We start from the raw sequence: 19,839 nt of genomic DNA, 5'->3' as shown, positions 1-19,839 counted from the left end.
ATGAACGTCATGAACACATGAATATAACACTTTCACAGGACTTTTACTCCACTTTGGAGACTTTTTTTCTGGCAATAACCATTTCTAAACTCCATGACTTTTCCAGGTTTTCCGCTATTAACCACAAACACAAAAACACACTTAATAACTAGGAAACGTTCAAACAGCACAAACTGGTTTATTTTGGTTCATTATTACACAGTTTACACCCACAAAACTGCCGTCGAGTCGACCAACAGGTCGCATTTGTTTTTCCTTCTACGTGGAACCACGTTGACCACACAACGGCGTGAACACAGAGCAGCAGCTCCACGCGGCGGCTCGCAGGCGGATGTCGGGCGAGAACATTTCAACAGCGTTACAGACGGTTATAAAACAGTGTGAACCAGAGACCCAACATCCTGTTACATTCCCTCCACACCAAATGTTTTGTCGGTTAAACCAGAGACGACGATTCTGCAGAACGGATTCATATTTTTTTTTAAAATATTTTTGCTCACAAATCTGCAGCTATGAGGAATATGAGCTATAAATAACTACTACTCACAAATAAACAATGCAGAATACAACAAAAAATAGTTTTTATGGAAGTTTAGTCTGCAGCTGACATTTACGAGGCTAATTTTTAATTTGCCATCTCTGGTCTAAAATTACAAAAAAATAACAATCTGGAATCTGAATGAGAAATATAAATAAAAAATAAATGAAATGCAAGGTCACGTAAACAACTTATAAAGCCTAATAAAAAACAACTGCTGCAGCTGAAATACACTAACACGCTCATTTCTTTATATTTTACAGTTTACACAATACAAATGTTGTGGTTTTAAAGTAGGAGGAGCTTAACACTTTACGCTTCACTTTAGTTTGTTATTGGGACATTTATTTCATCTTAAATGTAAACGCTGCTGTTTTTTTACACAATATTTACTTCAACAGATATGATAAGTCTTAGAGTGTTTAATTGTACTGAGACACACTTCACTGGGTTGAAAAGGCAGCTGTAACGTGAACACACACACACACACACACACACAGATTTAGTGGCAGTGGGAAAGCAAAGCAGCTGACAGCGAACGCCTCTCATGACATCATCACATCCTCTCAGGAGAACTCACTCGCTTCAAAGAACCAGAACAGAAGTGAGGGAACAACAGCGTGGAACACCGGAGGAGATAAAGAACAAACCTTTCTTCTTCTTCTTCTTCTTCTTCTTCTTCTTCTTCTTCTTCTTCTTCTTCTTCTACAATCATGTCACGTTTTGGTCCGACAGCGAGGCCGAGCGGCTTGGAAACATCTGTTGAATTTGGTTGTCGGGTTGAATGAAATCAGATTTCACGAGATGATGAAAGAGAACTCTGCTGTCGTACTTTCACTACTTTTAGTAGCAAGACGCATCTCTCTTTCCATCCGCCGCCTTTTTGTTTTTATTATGAAACTTCTTTTAAACCTTCTGGTCAAATCACAGCCAGAGCTCCTAAAAAATGGTTTTAGTTGATGGAAAAGAGTCAATTTAGTTCTTCAAACTAAACCAACACCATGAATAACATTAGATTATATATATATATATATATATATATATAGTCATACATATACATATAAATATATATATATTATACTAATGGTAGTATGTCTCGCCGCCCAGCCCCGCCATACAACCATTTTAACAGGTGTGGACTACAGATTTAACCCTTTCCTGATGGAGCACTGAGCCGCTCTACGTCTACACATTTAAACATCGGCCTCTAACAATAAAACCGGCAGGAAGGTGACACACAAGCGGCCGGCTCGAGGCTTTACAGAAGCAACCGACTCAAGCGTCGCGGTGGAGGAGCACCGGCCCGGCGGCGGCGGTCATTTCTCCTGCAGCAGCGCGGGGATGTTGATGTTCCAGCCGATGGCCTGCCGGTCGAAGCCGCAGGTGAACAGGTTGCAGGCGGCGTTGTCTTCACACCAGGCGGAGCAGCACACCATCCGCCGGTGACCCTGAACCGCAACCGAGAGACATTATCAGACGCCGGTGTCTCGTTTCAGAGTCACGCTGGACGGGCAGGTGTGCGTATGGAAGCTGTGAAGGGGGCGGGGCCAACCGGAGGCCCCTCCCCTTTCCCCCCTCCTCACCTGTCGGTTGCTTCGTGGGAGTCGAGCCAACCGCACGCCGGCCATGTCGAACAGCCGGACCTGCCGATTGTCGTGAGGAAGAGCGATGATCTTCTGGGTCACCGACACGCTGATCCTGAACACGACAACAACAACAACAACGACAAGAACAACAACGGGATTTATGACCAAAACTATTTCAAACAAGAGAAGAAGGAAATCTCTTTTGCTGCGACGCGACGGCTACTGACACATGTAATTATGTTTCATATTAAATAAAATGTGTGTGTGTGTGTGTGTGTGTGTGTGTGTGTGTGTGTGTGGACCTGTTGACGGCGGAGTCGGTGCGGATGGTGGCGATGGGCGACCTCATGTTCTTCAGGTCCCACACTTTGACGGTCCGGTCGTCGCTCCCTGACACCACGTTGTCGCCCACCGTGAACACGGCCGACGTCACCGTGCTGCGCAGCATGAGGGAGGCGGTTTGTTTAGACGAGAGGACAACAACAACAACAACAACAAGGACTGTAACAGCCGATCATTACGACGCTTTGTTGATGACAGTCTTCCTCATTTATTACTCGTCGACCCTAAACATTTAATATAAGTGTAGCTGTGACAACAAGCGTCTCATCGCCCCCTTGTGGCAGAAATAAAACATATATAAGTGTGTGTGTGTGTGTGTGTGACTGACTCGGTGTGTCCCTGGAACACGTTGACAGAGTGGATGGACGGGTCTCTGAAGTCCCAGAGTCTGAAGGTGGTGTCTCTGGACGAGGTGACCACCAGACGCTGGGTGGGGTGTGTGCAGCAGTGGGTCAGCTCCTGGTCATGGCCTGGAACACACACACACACACACACACACACACACACACACACACACAATTAAAGCTCTGGGTCAATATATTTTGAGGCGTTATTCAGCTCTAAAATAAACATATTTATTGAGCCCGGCGTCAGTGTACCGTTTCTTTAAATCGTACTGTTCCTTTAAGTCATACTGTGCCTTTAAGTCGTACTGTGCCTTTAAGTCGTACTGTCCCTTTAAGTCGTACTGTTCCTTTAAGTCGTACTGTGCCTTTAAGTCGTACTGTCCCTTTAAGTCGTACTGTTCCTTTAAGTCGTACTGTTCCTTTAAGTCGTACCGGTGAGCGAGTGGACCAGCTCCGAGGTCTCCACGTCGTACAGGTTGGCGGCTCGGTCCCAGGAGGCGGTGACCACCTGCTTGCCGCCCACCAGCCAGTCGGCGGCGATCACCACCCCCTGGTGGCTGCGCAGGGTGGTGGCGGCCACGCGGACGGAGGGGCAGTCGTTCGGACCCTCGGCGTCGCCGTCGGCCTCGTCCTTGTCCGAGAAGTCCACGTCGTCCTCGCAGGGCGTCTGCTGCCGTAGACAAAAACACAAGGACCGATAAGAAAAGAGTTCAAACAGGAAGTCAATCTGGAGACAGACAGACAGCTAACTAGCTAGCTAGCTAACGAGCTTACGCTAACATCAGCCACCGGCTGAGGAGTCGGCAGCTGCACCATGTATCTCCAGATGTGAGCCGTCTGGTCTCCCGAGGCTGAAGAAGACGAAGATGAAGATGAAGCAGAAACATTTATTTTTTTTAAATAGATAAAATAACAATTCATGATTTCCTCATCATTGGATTTGTGTGTTTTTATACACAAAATAAACATGAGAAAAGAGCCTGTCATAACAAAACAAAATGTACGGATCATCAATGATCGGCAACGAGTATCGGTGTAAAAAACAAGTCATATTATATTCAGATTATGTAGATTATATTCAGATTCACGAGGGTCTGCAGGACGTTACCCGTCAGAGCCATCTGTTCAGTCGGGTGGAACTTGATGGAGTTGACTGTGGAGACACAAAACATTCGCTTCTTAAGACTTCAAACGTTTCTTTAGAGTAGATTCCCTCATAAATACGCTTAACATATAAAACCACAACAACTTCATTTCTCTGTCTCTGCTCATGAACGGAGGTCTCTTTGCTCACCTGACCCCTGGTGGCCGACGTACTTGAGGAGGCACTTCCCCGTCTCGATGCTCCACAGCATCGCACAGTGATCTGAGGACGGGAGGGAAGAGTTCAAACAGGTGCTATAGTACGTGGGAAAAAAGGATTTAAAAAATAATAGTAAAAAAAAATCTAAAAAAGTCATAGCATGTCAAAAAATAAGTAAAAACAAAGTCATAGCAAAGAGATTTGAAAAAAGTACTAAAAACTCCTAGTATGTCGAAAAAATTAAAATAAAAAGTCAATACGTCAAAAAACGGAAGAAATGTAGTATAAATAGTATATCAAAAGTAAAAAAAATGTATTTTGAAAAGTATAAATAAGTATAAATTTCAGACAAAAATTTTAAAAGTCATAGTATGTCAAGAAAAAGAAAAGTCATAGCAAAACTATTTTGAAAAATGTACAAAAAACTCGTAGTTCGTCGAAAAAAGTAAGAAAAAGTGTTTACAAAGTCATAGTACGTAGTATAAATTGTATATCAAAAGTAAAATAAATAGTATTTAAAAAGAAAAATATTTGGGCCAAACCATTTTAAAAAGTCATAGCATGTCAAAAAAAGTAAAGAAAAGTCAATATGTTGAAAAAAGTTTGAAAAAATTCAAACTATGTCGAAAAAAGTAAAAGTAAAAAAACTCACAGTATGTCAAAAAAACAAGTATTTAGTATAAATAGTATATCAAAAGCAAAACATTTCGGACAAATTTAGAAAAAGTCATAGTACGTCAAGAAAAGCCAATATGTTGAAAAAAGTAAAGTGAAGTTGTTCGCGACCGATCGGGGGAAGAACAGAACAGGAAGGACCTGCGGACGCAGTGCCGAGCACCACCGGCTGAGTCCGGCAGACGCCGAGGTCCCAGATGCCGTCTCTGTGGCCGACGTACTCGCGGACCAGCTGGCACACGGCTCTGGACGTGGTGGCTTTGAAACTGGACACGATCTGACAGCGAGAAGCAAACACGGCGTTAACACGGAGCCACGGCTCAGAAAACAGAACCGGGTTCCTACACACCTCTTCACTGCTGCGACCGTTTGTTGGGTCAGGAATTTAAGGAAACATTGGTATGCCATGTGTACCTTCTGGTCTAATTAAATGAATAGGAATGTTCTAACATTTTCCCACAATTCTTCCTCATTTCACACAAAAAAAGGGACATATCATGAAACCGCTTTAGCAAAGCTGCCAATGCTGCATGTGTTCAAGCTGCATTCTCTCTCCTGACCACCAGGGGGCGACTCCTCGGGTTGTATAGAAGTCTATGCTGCATGTGTTCAAGCTGCATTCTCTCTCCTGACCACCAGGGGGCGACTCCTCTGGTTGTATAGAAGTCTATGCTTCATGTGTTCAAGCTGCATTCTCTCTCCTGACCACCAGGAGGCGACTCCTCGGGTTGTATAGAAGTCTATGCTTCATGTGTTAGAGCTGCATTCTCTCTCCTGACCACCAGGGGGCGACTCCTCTGGTTGTATAGAAGTCTATGCTGCATGTGTTCAAGCTGCATTCTCTCTCCTGACCACCAGGGGGCGACTCCTCTGGTTGTATAGAAGTCTATGCTGCATGTGTTCAAGCTGCATTCTCTCTCCTGACCACCAGGGGGCGACTCCTCTGGTTGTATAGAAGTCTAAGCTGCATGTGTTAAAGCTGCATTCTCTCTCCTGACCACCAGGGGCCGACTCCTCTGGTTGTATAGAAGTCTATGCTTCATGTGTTAAAGCTGCATTCTCTCTCCTGACCACCAGGGGTCGACTCCTCTGGTTGTATAGAAGTCTATGCTATATGTGTCAAAGCTGCATTCTCTCTCCTGACCACCTGGGGGCGACTCCTCTGGTTGTATAGAAGTCTATGCTATATGTGTCAAAGCTGCATTCTCTCTCCTGACCACCTGGGGGCGACTCCTGAGACCATAATAAGGGGACGCTTTAGGGGCGGGGCTACAAGGTGATTGACAAGTCGCCACCAGAGACGTATACAGCGCCTCTACTTCGCCTCGGTCCACAAAGCGATGGGTGACGTTTCATATGCAGTTTGTGATTAAAGCAAATTAAAGATGCTCTGCTGCTTCTGATATGTCCCCTTTAAGATCTGGAAATGATCCTCTTTAATCTCCCCGAGGCTTCAGAGCTGTGTAGGAACCGCGGTCCGATGCAGGCAGCAGGAAGCGGGTCAGCAGAACTGAGGAGCTTGCTCAGCAGTAGTATGCCAGTGCTAAGAAGCTTCAGTCCACAACAGTGTTGTTCATATCAGTCCTGGGTTCAACGTCTCAGCCAAACAAAAACAAAACAAATCTTTTACAGCATTTGTTTTGAGCTTGTTTTGTTAAAACATGCTCGGTGGAGTCGCCACCCATGACCCAGATCTGGTACCAACACAAATGCGGACACGTTACGCATCAGTACTGTATGCTGCATTTATCATTCCAGGATTACTGTAAATGCAAAACAGAAAGATAACTCTGGAAAGGTGAAGAAAAACAGGGCAAAATATAATTTAAAAAACACTGTTAAGGCGAGACAGTCAATATGATCAGTAATTATTATCAGTCGTATCGAGGTTCTGGTCGAGGGTGTTTACGTTAAAGATGGGGATGATGCAAACCGGACTCTCGGTTCTTTTTGGAAACAGACCACTACATAAGTCCCAACTGGAAGGAAGCAGGAGAGCGACAGGAAGAGCGTCAATCATCTGAAATATAGATCACCCCGAGCTCTCTATCGGGTGAACAAGATATTAAGATCAGAAGGAATGTGATGATGAAAAATACCGTTAAGCGTGGTGAGAACCAGCGGCTGCCGGTTGTTAGCAAGCAGCGGCTGGTGGTTGTTAGCAAGCAGCGGCTGGTGGTTGTTAGCAAGCAGCGGCTGGTGGTTGTTAGCAAGCAGCGGCTGCCAGTTGTTAGCAAGCAGCGGCTTCTGGTTGTTAGCAAGCAGCGGCTGGTGGTTGTTAGCAAGCAGCGGCTTCTGGTTGTTAGCAAGCAGCGGCTTCTGGTTGTTAGCAAGCAGCGGCTGCCAGTTGTTAGCAAGCAGCGGCTGCCAGTTGTTAGCAAGCAGCGGCTTCTGGTTGATAGCAAGCAGCGGCTGCCAGTTGTTAGCAAGCAGCGGCTGCCAGTTGTTAGCAAGCAGCGGCTGGTGGTTGTTAGCAAGCAGCGGCTTCTGGTTGTTAGCCAGCAGCGGCTTCTGGTTGTTAGCAAGCAGCGGCTTCTGGTTGTTAGCCAGCAGCGGCTTCTGGTTGTTAGCAAGCAGCGGCTGCCAGTTGTTAGCCAGCAGCGGCTTCTGGTTGTTAGCCAGCAGCGTGGCAGATTCTCCTTTTTTGTTTTGGTTTATTCATATGCAACGGAACATGATTTGTTCTGTCAGATGATGCAGATGTGAAACATGAAAGCTGACGATGTGGTTTGTAATTTCTGGACTGATAATGATTGTGAATCCAGGATAAATGTAACACTGATGCATTCATGCTACATAACAAATAAAGTGATAAAAGGCAACAGGGAATGGAAGGCTGAAGAGAAGGTGAAGCATCGCAAAACAAAATGAAGTGAAAGGTGTTAAAGATGTTAAAGTGTCACTGTGTAGTTACATGAAGCTCAATGAAAACCAACTGAGGCCGTTAGTGAGATCATGAGGTCGAGTTTCATCTCACAAACTGACAGAAAAGCTCAGACTCCTACATTTGAAGGGCCAAGTCCTTTGGGGAGGGGGCATCGAACCCCCGGCCGGGCTGGACATGCATATCGGCCGACAGGGGGGTGGGGTTTGAACAGGGGATTGTGGGGGTAGGAGGGGGAGGAGGGGGCAGAAAGCAACACGTTACCCATGAGTCTCCGCCCCACAACTCCCAACTGGTTACGCTGAAGTTGCGGGCTCCGCCCACTCGGGCGTGGCACGAGTTTGAACGCGGCTACGAGCGACAAAAAAAAAAAAAAAAAACACACAAAAAAAAGTGGAAGAAGAAGAAAAAAAAAGTGGAAGACACACACAGCAGTTCTTCTCTTTAACATCCAGGAGTCATGTGACACTGAGTCATGTGACACTGAGTCATGTGACCACCAGAAGCCAGTTTACAGTCTCTCCTTACAGGCTAATCTAACACACACAGACACACACAAACACACACACACACACACTTCTACAACAATGGATTACAAGTATCCAGGTTTAAGACAACATGAACAGTGTTATTGTTGTTGTTGTTGTTGTTGTTGTTGTTACCTTGCTCGTGGAAGCCTTGTAGGTCGTCTTCAGTTTTTGTGACAGCTGACTCGTGCTGTGACTCGCTGAGGAACAAGAAATATACAAGGTATAAATATACTATATATAATTATTATATTATTATAAAATATAATTATATATATATACGATATATATTTTAGTATTAGAATATAATACATCAATGTATATATATATATATATAAATATAATAATATGCATATAGTATGTAATATATATATATACATACACATCTAGTATATAATATTATGTATAAATATAATTATAATTATTATAATACACATATTATAAATTGTATATAATAATATGCTATATATATATATATATATATATATATATATATATATATATAAATATATATATATATAAATATAAGTTCATAATTTCATAATAAAACAGAAACTGTACACCTGGTGCTCGGCCTCACTTTTGCTCGGCCTCACCTGGTGCTCGGCCTCACCTTTGCTCGGCCTCACCTGGTGCTCGGCCTCACCTTTGGTCTTCAGCGCTCCCTTAGCGAGGTCTCCTCCCTCGTACGTCTGTCCGTCTGCAGCCAGCCGCTCGTTCAGCGTCTCCATCTCTCTGCGCACTGAGAGGCAGAGAGGCGTCAGCGCCGAGGCTCACGCAGCGAGGTCACTCGCCGCGAAGAGAGGGAGCTTTGTGCCGCCGATGAAAGGGGTCGAGAACAAACAAACGCACCGCTGTGTCCCTGAAAGGACCCGGCGGCTCCTCAAGACCCAGCAAGCAGGCTCATGTGGGCTCACTGAGGCAGGGCCAGACACTCTGACCCTGTACATGACTTATGACCTCACTGCACGGCACTTTAGGGATTCTATGTTTTTCAAGGACTTTTCCAGGCCTGGAAATAACCATTTTAAAACTCCAGAGAGATGTACTGCGTGTACTGGGTGTACTGGGTGTACTGCGTGGACTCACGTTCCAGGTTTTCTATGTGCAGGTTCTCAAACTCCCTCTCGATCTGACTGAAGAGGTCCAGCAGGTTGCTCCTGAGAGACGGCGGCAGCTTGGAGTCCTGCAGGGAGACGAGAGAGCGTCCAGCGTCCAGCAACCAGCAACCAGCAACCAGCAACCATATATATTTTATATATATATGCACGAGAGAACTGTGAGATCTTTGGTCACAGGGCGGATAAGTTTGAAACTGGACACGAGTCTTTACTCTCAAACCTTCGTTCCTGATGGAAACCAGCATGTTGGTGTAAAGGGGAAAGAACACATGGAGTCACAGCAGGGGAACGCTGACTACACGCTAGGACGGCTACCTGCCGGCTATCTGGCGGCTACACCTGAGGACTCACCTCCATCCTGCTCAGGGCCTCCAGGTTCTCAGAGGACTGGGAGGGACCGCGTGGAGAAACAAGAGGTGGTTACGAGCGGACCAGAGGAAGAGTCGTTACTGGGCTGCAGGACCGTTCATCTGTTCTTCTATTATTTTATCAGTTTAATGCCGGCTGGGCAATTATTACCCACTTTCTTTCAACAACTAACAAAAGGAGGAACTTCTTTTGAACATCAGAAGAAGAAGAAGAAGAAGAAGAAGAAGAAGAAGAAGAAGAAGCCTTCATGGCATCATAAACCTCAGGGGGTTTTATAGTTACAGATAATGAACTCTCGGTCGCTGTATTTACCCAGAATCCCCGGCGTTATTCACTTCCTAAGTAGCGGGCCAGAGTGAAACTCCTCCCCCCTCCCCTCCCCCTACAGATCCTTCTGATCCACCTGAGCCCGTTCTGAGTCCTCCTGCCTCGGCATGTGGACGCCTGATTGGCTTACGGCGCGAGTGCTGACGCCGGCAGCGGCAGCAGCAGGAGGGGGCGGGCTCAAGGTGACGGACAGGTCGTGGAAGCTGCTGACTCTAAGCGCTCACCTGTCCCTCCAGCATGTCTCTCTGCAGGCCGGAGCGCTCCTGCTCCGTGCTGTTGGTCCTGCGGATGGAGAGGCTGTGGGACTTCCTCTTCTGCTTAGCCTGGCGGGCGGCGGCGCTGCTGCCGCTCTCCACCGGCATCCCGCCTCCAGAACCCGACCCGACGCACCCCGGTCTGAAGGGACGAGAGCACACGACCACAGAGGGGGAGGACATGATCATCCCACTCAGCGGGAACACACACAAAGACAGCGCCTGAAGCCTTCAAGGCGAGCGTGAGGGATTACTGGCCCGGAAACAGAGGAGAGTGCAGAGACAACAGAAGCTTTTCTTCCTGCTGCAGGAAGCTGAAACTTATGAAATATGACATAGAAAATGACAGAAATATGACCAAAAAGACCAGTTATAGGTTGGTCATGAAGCCTGTTTGGACTATTAGCTTGTTTATTTGTTAATTTAATAAATATATATTGTTTTGTCTGTAAAATGTTTTTCATGTTGTGTCCAAAAATTTTAAAAAATAACATTCAGTTTATTGACAAAGAAGACTAATATTCAGAATCAAGAAGTTATGAAATAGTGAATCATGTCATTTAAAAAAAACAAAATGTTTGAAGATACATTTCAATGTGTGGAAGCAGAAGATGCTTCAGGATTGTCTCACTTTGATTATTTACAATTTAATTAATTCAGAAAAAATCGTGGAGAAATGTAACTTCATGTTTTTTAGCAGCTACTTGTTTATCATTATTCATAATTTAAATTAGTTACAATTAAAGACGTAATCCGCTGAGTTCTGACCATATTATGGTCCACGTTTTGAGTCCTTGAATATTTTGATTTAGAAAAAGATCAAATGTGTGTATATATATATATATATATATATATATATATATATATATATATATATATATATATATATATATATATATAGCTATGTCCCTCAGCTAGCTGCAGGTCAATAATGAATTTAAAGAAACCTGCAACAAAGACAACAAGCTGAGATCTTTGTTATAACACACACCTGGCTGCAGACACACACACACACACACACACACACACACACACACACACACACACACACACACACACACACACACACACACACACACACACACACAGGCATAACGTCGCCGTGCATGTGCTCATAAACGCGGATAAAGCAGCAGCGCGAGCCGTTAGCTCCACGGAGCCGCGGGAGCGGAGCACGCCGCCGGGCCGCCGGGCCGCCGCGCCGCGGGAGACACGCACCTGAAAGCCCGCAGAACACGCGCTAGTTCCGGGCTGTGGCCTTCTCCTCCAGCATGACCTCCCCGGAGACAGAGCGAGGAGCGGCGGGTTGTTTTGGTTGAACAGTCCGGAGACAACAGCTGACGAGCCCGCGACGAGAAGGAGAACCAGATAACGAAGCCAATTTCCGGCTAGCGGGTTTTCACAATAAGAGACGACCGTAGACCAGACTCACCTCGGAACGGGGCTTTTTTTGTGTTTTCTTGGGCGTTACCACACGCCAGCACTTGAAACAATTCATTTAATCGGGTTTTAATATACAAATGGCATGTTGTGGTGTGTTCATATTTAAAAACTAACAAAAGTACTTTAAATTAGGAACTATGGTGATTTTAAGATGAGCCAACTGTCGCACGTTCAGCTCGCAGCTGTCGTTTATTGTTGTGTACTTCTGTTGTTATTGTGGAGATGAAATACTAAATAACTCATGCCGAATCAAAGAGCTGACGTTGAAATGGTTTACTGCATGTTAACACATATTTTATTACGCTTGGGTTGTTCAATAAACCAAGAAAAACGCTTAAATTGTCAAAAGTCTCAATAGAGTTCAATGTGGTTAAAAATGTTTTAAATAGGAACAACAATAGTGCATTTAATATATGTATGATTTTCTACAGTTAACCACTTTTTCATGATAAAAGCACATTATTCAGAAGAATTTGCAGAAAAACAACCTGACAGACTGCAGTTTAGTTCAGGTGGATTTTTATTAAGCCCCTTGTTTATGGATATTTCTCAAAAAGAGACACCTGCAAAGAAAGTATCATCATCATCATCACTTAATCCAAAGTAAACCCATCTTTACTGAGCCAACTTTACTGCCACGAAAAATGGAGAAAAACATGTGAAATATTCTATAAATCAGTTTACAAACTGAACAATATTCGACATGTTTTTCTCCAGGTGCAGAAACAAGACGTCATTCAGCCGGTTTATGACATTATGCTTTTACATTTACTGGAAGTTCTTCACAGTTTTTACTCTTGTAAGCAAAACATTTGAGAGCCAACAAATAAAAATACATTTATTATTATGAATAATCTTTTAAATGGGTCGGCTGGATTTTCTTCAGCTTTACAGTTGACCAGTTTCCTCACTTCCAGGAAGTGGATTTCATCTTCCTCTTTCTTTCTTTCACTGCTGGTAAACGTAGAGGATGAAGACGTGGACACCGAGCTTCTCCTCCAGACAGAGCGTCCCGGTCTCAGCGGTCCAGAGAACAATGTGTGTGTGTGTTCGTTTGTGTGTGTGTTTCTTTGTGTGTGTGTGTTTCTATCTGTAGTCGTTGGTGCCGGACGTCCTCTTCCCGGCGAAGAGGTGTTTGGGTTTGAGGTCGAACACGTGCCGGTCCGCCTCGCCCTTCTTGCCCTGCCGGTTCATGTCCTTCTGAGAGTGCTTCATCATCTTCTTCGCCTTCTTCATCATCTGAGGAAAACAACAACACAAAATGAGTTCACTTCAACGTCAGCCTCCAGACCCGGAGGATTTATTTATTTATGTATTACTGTGTGGAAACATGTTGTACTTTCAACATGCAGAACATAAATAGGACAAATGTATCCTAATATTTATATCTCAGGATCACAACAAGAGGAAATAAACCAAAATATATAAACATGTTTTTACTGGTTATGAATTAACTAGTTTTAGTATCAACAGGTTCACATTGTGATCAGTGGATTTACATGATTTTTACCCAAATTTCCATAACTTTTAACCTCATTTCCATAACTTTAAACCATATGTCCATGAGCAGACACTGTGTGAAGCAGAGCGTGAGGTCAGAGTCTCGTACCGTTGTGTCTCGGAGGCCGGACTTGTCCCTCGGTGGACGGGACGCGCTCTGGCTGCGCGTTTTGGACGTCGGCGGCACCGAAACTTCACGCTTTCGCTTCTTGGTGACGCTTCTGGAGCGCCGGGCGTTTTCAGCGTAGTGGCTCTGGAAGAGGAAGAGGAAGAGGAGGTTAATCAAGAGGACTGATTTCTACACTTTCTAAAACTCTGGCGGACTTTCACATGTGATCAGGAAGCGGGACATTTCTAGAGATCATTTCCAGTGACAAACAGGGAAGTGGGAAATGTATTTTCTGTTGTGTTTGAAGAGACGATGCTTCCAAGCTTTCAGTTTGACTTTTGTTTGACTCCCGTTCACTCTCGACAATGAACACACTTTAAACCTCTGAGTCCTAATTAACCATTTAAACATCTAACATTATGTAATCTCAGTTTCTTTGTGTGTTTTTAGAATAAAGTGTGTTCCAGGCCTCGTGTTACAGTCACAGTGTCCCGTGGGTTCAGGTCTGAACAGAACTTACATCGTCCTTGTCCTCCATGTCCAACCCGAGGCCGCTCATCTCCTTTTCCAGACGCTTCCTCTCAACCTGAGACACAAAGACAGAGGAGACTTCAGCCAACGCGTTCCTTCACGACTGAAGGAGTCACAGGAACATTCATTATTTCTGTTGCTCAGTAATTTGTCTTCGTGGTATCGATACATCTTATTGTATATCATATTGTTGTGTAGTACTGATAGATCGTGTCGTCGGTCCTCACCTTGGTGGCGGTCCTGGGCATGCGGGGTCTGTGCACGTCCTTGTCTTTGGACATGACGACCATGAGCTGCTTCTTGTCCTTGATCTGCTTGGCCAGGACGCGGATCTCCTGCATCTCCTCGTCCTCGCTCTCCTCGTCAGAGTCGTACTCCCCGGCTCGCTCCTTCAGCTCCTCCTCCTTCTCCAGCAGCTCCAGTTTCTGTGAGACAGGAAGTGGAGATGACGCTCAGAGGACAGATCTTCTATCTTTATTTAACCACATTATCCTCAGGATCAAATCAGTGAAATAACCAAACTGTGATGTTTGGATGTTCTAATGATGACCCAGTTTACCGGTCTCTGGCTCCAGTGGCTGACATTTGTCTATTCTTGTCATTCCTTCACCAGAAGCTCACCTTCATGATCTCGGGGTCGATGTAGTCGGCGATGTTGTGGCCCTCCCACACCTCGGGGATCCGGTCGTTCTTCTCGTCGTCGTTCATCAGATCCCAGTATTCTGTGTCATGAATGAACAAAAGGACATCAGCGTCTTCTCACTGTGAACGAACGCTTCAACGTCTAAAGGAGTGAAGGACTCACTCTGCAGGTCCAGGGTGTAGTCGTCTCCCAGCTCCATCTCCAGATCCCTCTCCTGTGAGAGGAACGATGGAGTGTTTTAGTAAACACACAGAGATGTTCGGTGCGTCAGATTGTTATTATTCATTTAAAAGAAGTCCTCGTTGATCACAGAGAACCGACGGAAACAAACGTACGGTTTTGCGTTTGGGCGCGTCCACCTCCATCGTCTTCCTGCGGTTCAGAGCTCCATCTGGGATGAACGGAGGCCTCGCCTGCAACACAACAACAATATAACCACCTGCCTACTAATCAACACAGAGAGTGAACAGAGATCAGGACAAAAACACTTTGTCATCATCATTATTAAAAAAAAACCTCACAATTCAAATGATTATGAAATAAATTATATTTTATTTTAAAACCTTCTCATCGAGTTAAACAGATCATAACTGCATCTTGGATCTAGTTCCACAAGATACTTTAACGGACTGCGTTAATTTAGCCGTTAGCTTCGTTATCTCGCCGTTAGCTCCGTTATCTAGCCGTTAGCTCCGTTATCTAGCCGTTAGCTCCGTTATCTAGCCGTTAGCTCCGAGTGTCTACCTTCTCGTCCCTCTTGGCGGGCATGGCCAGGTGCAGCCGGTTGAGGACGTCGTGGACCTTCTTGCCCTTCATCTTGGTGTCCACGCGATGAGCGAGGAGCCGGTCACAGGCCTGAAGAACACAAGCAACAACACAAGCAACCATGAGCAACACAAGCAACCATCATGCAACCATGAGCGACAACACAACACCCTGGAGCTCACCTCAGTCTTCACTTCCATGACTCCCTCCTCGGTCAGGGTGCTGGTCTCGATCACAATGATCCCCTCGGTGGTGAGATCTGCAAAGATTTTCTGAAGGCAAAACAATTTGCAAAGACTTTAGCACTTTAGGTAATACTTTGGTTTGTTAAGAAGAAGAAGAAGAAGAAGAAGAAGAAGAAGAAGAAGAAGAAGAAGAAGAAGAAGTCCCACCTGGTCCTCCTCCGGCAGCTCGATGATCTTCTTCACGTCACATTTGTTGGCGACGATGATGAGCGGCTGCAGGGAGCGAGACACACGAGTTACGTCTGTTAGCATCTATTAGCATCACGCTGTCAGGCGAAAGCATCCTGCAGGTTTAGCAGGATGCTAACATGCTAACAAGGGGAGGAAGTGGGACCTTGTTGGCGAACAGCGGGCGGATGCTGTTGAAGAGCTCCAGCTGCTCCGTCAGGTTGTGGCCGCACTGCTCCGACACGTCCATGACGTAGAGGACGGCCGCCCGCAGGTGAGCCAGAGCCGTGATGGCCTGCATCTCGATGGTGTTCCTGTCCTCCAGAGGGTGGTCCAGGATGCCGGGCGTGTCCACCACCTGCACAAGCACACAGTATGGATGTTTTAGCAACACAAAGGACGTGTTTTTCCATAAAAATTGAATAAAAGAAATGGAAATACTCAAAAAAATCTAAAAAATAATTAGCAACGCAATTCACGCAATTAAATATACATTTATATAAAGAAAAAAAAATATTACTAATATATTTTTCTATATTAGTAATATATATATTTTGTTATTTTTTGTAAAAAAAAAAAAGTGTGTATATATATATATATATATATATATATATATATATATATATATATATATATATATATATATATATATATATATATGTATTATTTCTTAAGGACAAAAGAAGCGAGTGTGTTTTCACCTGCCAGCGCAGGTATCTGTAGTCCATGTGACCCACGAACAGAGACTTGGTGGTGAACGCGTACGGCTGGACATCAACGTCCGCTCTGGTCACCTGACAGGAAGTCCACGTACAGCACGTTAACGCCAGCCTCCACAATGATGCCACCGAGTCATATTATTATTATTATTATTATGATGATAGAGAGACGTTTACCTTGTTGATGAAACTGGACTTGCCCACGTTGGGGTACCCGCACAGCAGCAGGGTCCTGGTGTTGGGGTCGATGCTCGGCAGACGGGACAGATGCTGACGCACTGTTGGAGGAGGACGACGCGGGTTAACAGCAACAACACCAGGAGGAGCAAAACTGCTCAGCTTTCTGACAAAAACTACCTGAAAACTGCAATTAAAGCAACCAAGAAGAGCTTTCATTTGCCCCCCTTGTGGACTGAACTGTCTTTGAGCACCAGGGTCCCTCTAGAAAACCACTCATTTTACTGCAGCAGTCTGTTCCTGTCAGGCCTGGCTCTTCTGTGACATTTAAAGCCAACAAACAGTGGTAATCTCTCGGTTACCTTGTTCCAGGTACTCCAGACTGGACTTCTGCCGCTTCAGGATGGTGCACATGCGACCCAGAGCGGCTCTCTTCAGCTGTTTGCAGCGGTACAGAGAATCTCCGTACTTCATCAGACGCACGTAGTCTTTGGCAACGCTGAAGAGAAAACAATAGTAAATAACAATAAACAGTAATAAAAACAGTAAAGAATACAAAAACAATATTTAACACAGAGACGGAATAAAAAGTATGAAAAGATATTTAAATGTATTCATATTGCACCAGTTGAACCTAATTAAAGTGATATTAAGTGTGTTGTTGTCCACCGAGAGCTCAGCTTGTTAAGCAGCCTGACGGCAGCAGGAAGGAAGGACTTCCACAAAGAAATCACAAAAAACTCTTTCCTGCCAGATTTTACCATTTGTGTTTCTTCCAAGTAGAGCAATAACATAAATATATATCAATATATACATTTTAACTTACTTGTCGATCAAGTTCTTGGCGATGTTGATCTGCCCCAGGGCCAGCTTGTAGTGGTCCTTGTCGTACAACACATTCATCAGATCGGCGTAGAACGGGTGGATGTCCTGCGGGGAGGAAAACAACACCTCGTCAAACTCCACAAAGCGATGACCTCGAGCGTGGACACGAGCTGCGGCGGCGTGGAGGCGGCGTGACGTACGGCGAGCATGGGGAAGTCGGTGAGGATCTGCGCGAGGCGGTCGTGGCAGCTCTGCTGGGTGAACTTCACCTTCCGCATGTAAAAGTGTCGGATGCGGTGGATCTGGTAGTGCTTGTGCACCACGGTGGGCGTCTTCCTCTGTGTTTTGGATAAAGTGATGTCGATGAAGTCCTGCAGAGAGAGACAGGTTGTTAGTTTACATGAGTCACTTCACCAGGAAGCAGATAAACAAGACATTCATACATATATTTACACATACACTTGAACCTCTTCTGCCATATTATCTGATAGTGTTTTAAGTCATTGCTAAATGTACTTTTCATATTAATAAACATTAGATCACACACTGGAATAGCTGTTTTCCTGTACCGCCAAACTTCATTAACAAATCTGTCTGTTTATTATATAATCGCCTGTCAATTAAAAGCAGACACTTTATAAGAAAGTTTTATATTGTCAACACATTGTACACGTCCTCTTCTCAATTCGGCATACAATTAATACAAATTGTGACTATTTTAAAATGCAAAAGCCTAACTTAATGAGTATAACTCTTACAGTAGCGACACTATATTTATATAACAGGTTTTACAATATTTCCATCAAGCAAAACCTTATGCAAGCAGTTTACCCCCACATAATTCAGCCAAACTTCATTCACAAATCCGTCCGTTTAATATATAACCGCTTCTAGTCAAAAGCAGACACATATAATAACGTTTTGTATGATATGTCTACACATTGTACACGTCCTCTAGTCACTTCGGCATACAATTAATACAAACCATAACTTTATTTTCCCTAGTGAGACTAACTTTGGTAAGTCCAATCCCCAATAGCGACACCGTATTTAAAAAGGACAGACCCGGTCTGTTGCTGTAGCCCGTTTTCCTACATTTCCTATAAGAAGAATCGTATGGAAGCAGTTTTTTTAGCGAGTCTGGCCAAAATGCGTTAACAAATATGTCAGTTTAATATACAATCGCCTGTCGATAAAAACAAACACCTTCTAATAGCGTTTGATGTTGTGTCCAAGAAAACTCCACGTCCTCTTGTCAATTCGGCATTCAATTTATTGGAGAACGTTAGCTGAATTTCTGACGTGCTGCCTTCACTGGATTGCCTCTCCACAGCAGCTCAGCACGTGTTTTCCTCGCACAGCGGAGCCCCACCATGTTTGTTTCATAACTTCGCGTATTCTTCTCTCAGAGCCCAAATATCAGAACCGGCGGAATAACGAGCGCTCAAACTGCCAAAAGACGAAGAATAAAACGTACCTTTGCGGTGGGAACCACCATAATCTTCTTGAAATTGTACAGTGCCATCTTGTCGGACACGTTGTGGTCCGTAGACGTCACGGGGAAAGGAACGCACCTCGTTCCGTTAGAACCGGAAGAGACGCTGAAAAACACCGAAGCTCTTCTGCACGTCGCCCCCTGGCGGCCAGAGACATGAATAACAAGGGAGGATAAATAAATAAAATCTGTAAAAAAAAAATAATTAAAAAAGTAAAGTAGGCTACAAGTACCTCTAAATAGTACTCGAGCAAAGGTACTTCGTCACAATGCACTGAAAAGAGGTTAATAATTTTAATTGTTTGCAAAACAAATGGTCAAACGAGAGGAAATAGCGCATTTGTTGGGGACTATTTTCAACGGCGGATTAATCCATAATGTTGTGCTCTTGTGACTATTTGGGACAGTATGGCGCATTAATGTGTTTTTATGAGATTAACAATGACGCTCGATGGCGCAGATGAATAATATATATTTCAGGCTGTAGTACATTATACTCATTGGAAGCGAATAATTGTTGTTTTGAGTTGTTACAGGGTTTTTGTTGACAGTAAGAAAAAGTACAGACTCTAACCCGGAAACGACTTCACTCCATATTTGTTGTGATTCTCGGCGATCGATAAATAACCAATCAGCCGCCGCCTGTGTGGGTAGGCCCCGCCCACTCCAGCCGATCACGAGTGGATCCGCGTGTGCCCACTGCCCGTCTCGAGCAATCAAAACGGTCTGCTGAGAGCGTCAAGGAGGGGGCGGGAGCTCGAGCTCTGTGCGACAGCTCCGGGTTCACTGCTGCACCAGAGAGAATAAAAATACAGACGTCTCACTCCGCAGAAATAATCTTAATTTAAGCACACGTTTGAGGTACTTATACTTTATTTGAGTATTGTATTTCACGTGGCACGTTTACTTCATTATTATTACACTTTTTTTTCTTCACTTAAATTTA

At 44.5% G+C, this 19,839-nt stretch overlaps 2 protein-coding genes across 7 annotated transcripts; both read right to left on the bottom strand.

The window, feature by feature from the left end:
* Nucleotides 1–1,781: 1,781 nt before the first annotated feature.
* On the bottom strand, nt 1,782–11,807 carry LOC137780810 (WD repeat-containing protein 37). 6 transcript variants are annotated; one of them, XM_068569122.1, is made up of 15 exons: nt 11,706–11,807; nt 11,492–11,610; nt 10,244–10,415; nt 9,292–9,388; nt 8,849–8,944; nt 8,338–8,402; nt 4,933–5,068; nt 4,108–4,179; nt 3,922–3,966; nt 3,588–3,664; nt 3,246–3,483; nt 2,795–2,936; nt 2,427–2,561; nt 2,122–2,236; nt 1,782–1,986 (listed from the first exon to the last, which is right to left on the bottom strand). In XM_068569122.1, exons 1-15 carry the CDS (start codon nt 11,769–11,771, stop codon nt 1,855–1,857), a joined length of 1,707 nt encoding a protein of 568 aa, XP_068425223.1. In that variant the 5' UTR covers nt 11,772–11,807; the 3' UTR covers nt 1,782–1,854. The 6 variants fall into 6 exon arrangements, with proteins under 6 accessions (XP_068425223.1, XP_068425206.1, XP_068425198.1 ...); XM_068569105.1 differs by having other exon boundaries at nt 3,246–3,480; nt 8,783–8,944; nt 11,706–11,805; XM_068569097.1 differs by having other exon boundaries at nt 8,783–8,944; nt 11,706–11,804.
* Nucleotides 11,808–12,793: 986 nt separating this feature from the next.
* gtpbp4 (GTP binding protein 4) lies at nt 12,794–18,977 on the bottom strand. Its single transcript, XM_068571450.1, has 17 exons — nt 18,876–18,977; nt 17,599–17,769; nt 17,400–17,503; nt 16,936–17,072; nt 16,574–16,674; nt 16,379–16,471; nt 15,844–16,035; nt 15,657–15,722; nt 15,447–15,536; nt 15,244–15,354; nt 14,835–14,912; nt 14,662–14,713; nt 14,478–14,578; nt 14,084–14,281; nt 13,846–13,911; nt 13,326–13,469; nt 12,794–12,955 (listed from the first exon to the last, which is right to left on the bottom strand). Exons 1-17 carry the CDS (start codon nt 18,921–18,923, stop codon nt 12,803–12,805), a joined length of 1,905 nt encoding a protein of 634 aa, XP_068427551.1. The 5' UTR covers nt 18,924–18,977; the 3' UTR covers nt 12,794–12,802.
* Nucleotides 18,978–19,839: the final 862 nt, after the last annotated feature.

The sequence above is a fragment of the Clinocottus analis genome, unplaced genomic scaffold (genome assembly GCF_023055335.1).
Source record: "Clinocottus analis isolate CAN_PGR_092001 unplaced genomic scaffold, fCliAna1.0.p SCAF_11, whole genome shotgun sequence".
Taxonomy (NCBI): Eukaryota; Metazoa; Chordata; class Actinopteri; order Perciformes; family Cottidae; genus Clinocottus; species Clinocottus analis.
This window is presented reverse-complemented; position numbering and strand designations above follow the sequence as displayed.

Excerpts from the sequence above, each read along its gene's own strand:
- LOC137780810 (XM_068569097.1), bottom strand. The coding sequence starts at position 11,771 with ATGAATTGTTTCAAGTGCTGGCGTGTGGTAACGCCCAAGAAAACACAA. Across the intron at positions 8,945-9,291 it reads GCACATAGAAAACCTGGAAC|TGCGCAGAGAGATGGAGACG; the intron begins GTGAGTCCACGC and ends TCTGCCTCTCAG. Across the intron at positions 1,987-2,121 it reads TCCCACGAAGCAACCGACAG|GGTCACCGGCGGATGGTGTG; the intron begins GTGAGGAGGGGG and ends GTTGCGGTTCAG.
- gtpbp4 (XM_068571450.1), bottom strand. The coding sequence starts at position 18,923 with ATGGCACTGTACAATTTCAAGAAGATTATGGTGGTTCCCACCGCAAAG. Across the intron at positions 16,036-16,378 it reads ACAGATACCTGCGCTGGCAG|GTGGTGGACACGCCCGGCAT; the intron begins GTGAAAACACAC and ends GTGCTTGTGCAG. Across the intron at positions 14,579-14,661 it reads CTACACCCTGGACCTGCAGA|AATACTGGGATCTGATGAAC; the intron begins GTGAGTCCTTCA and ends TTCATGACACAG.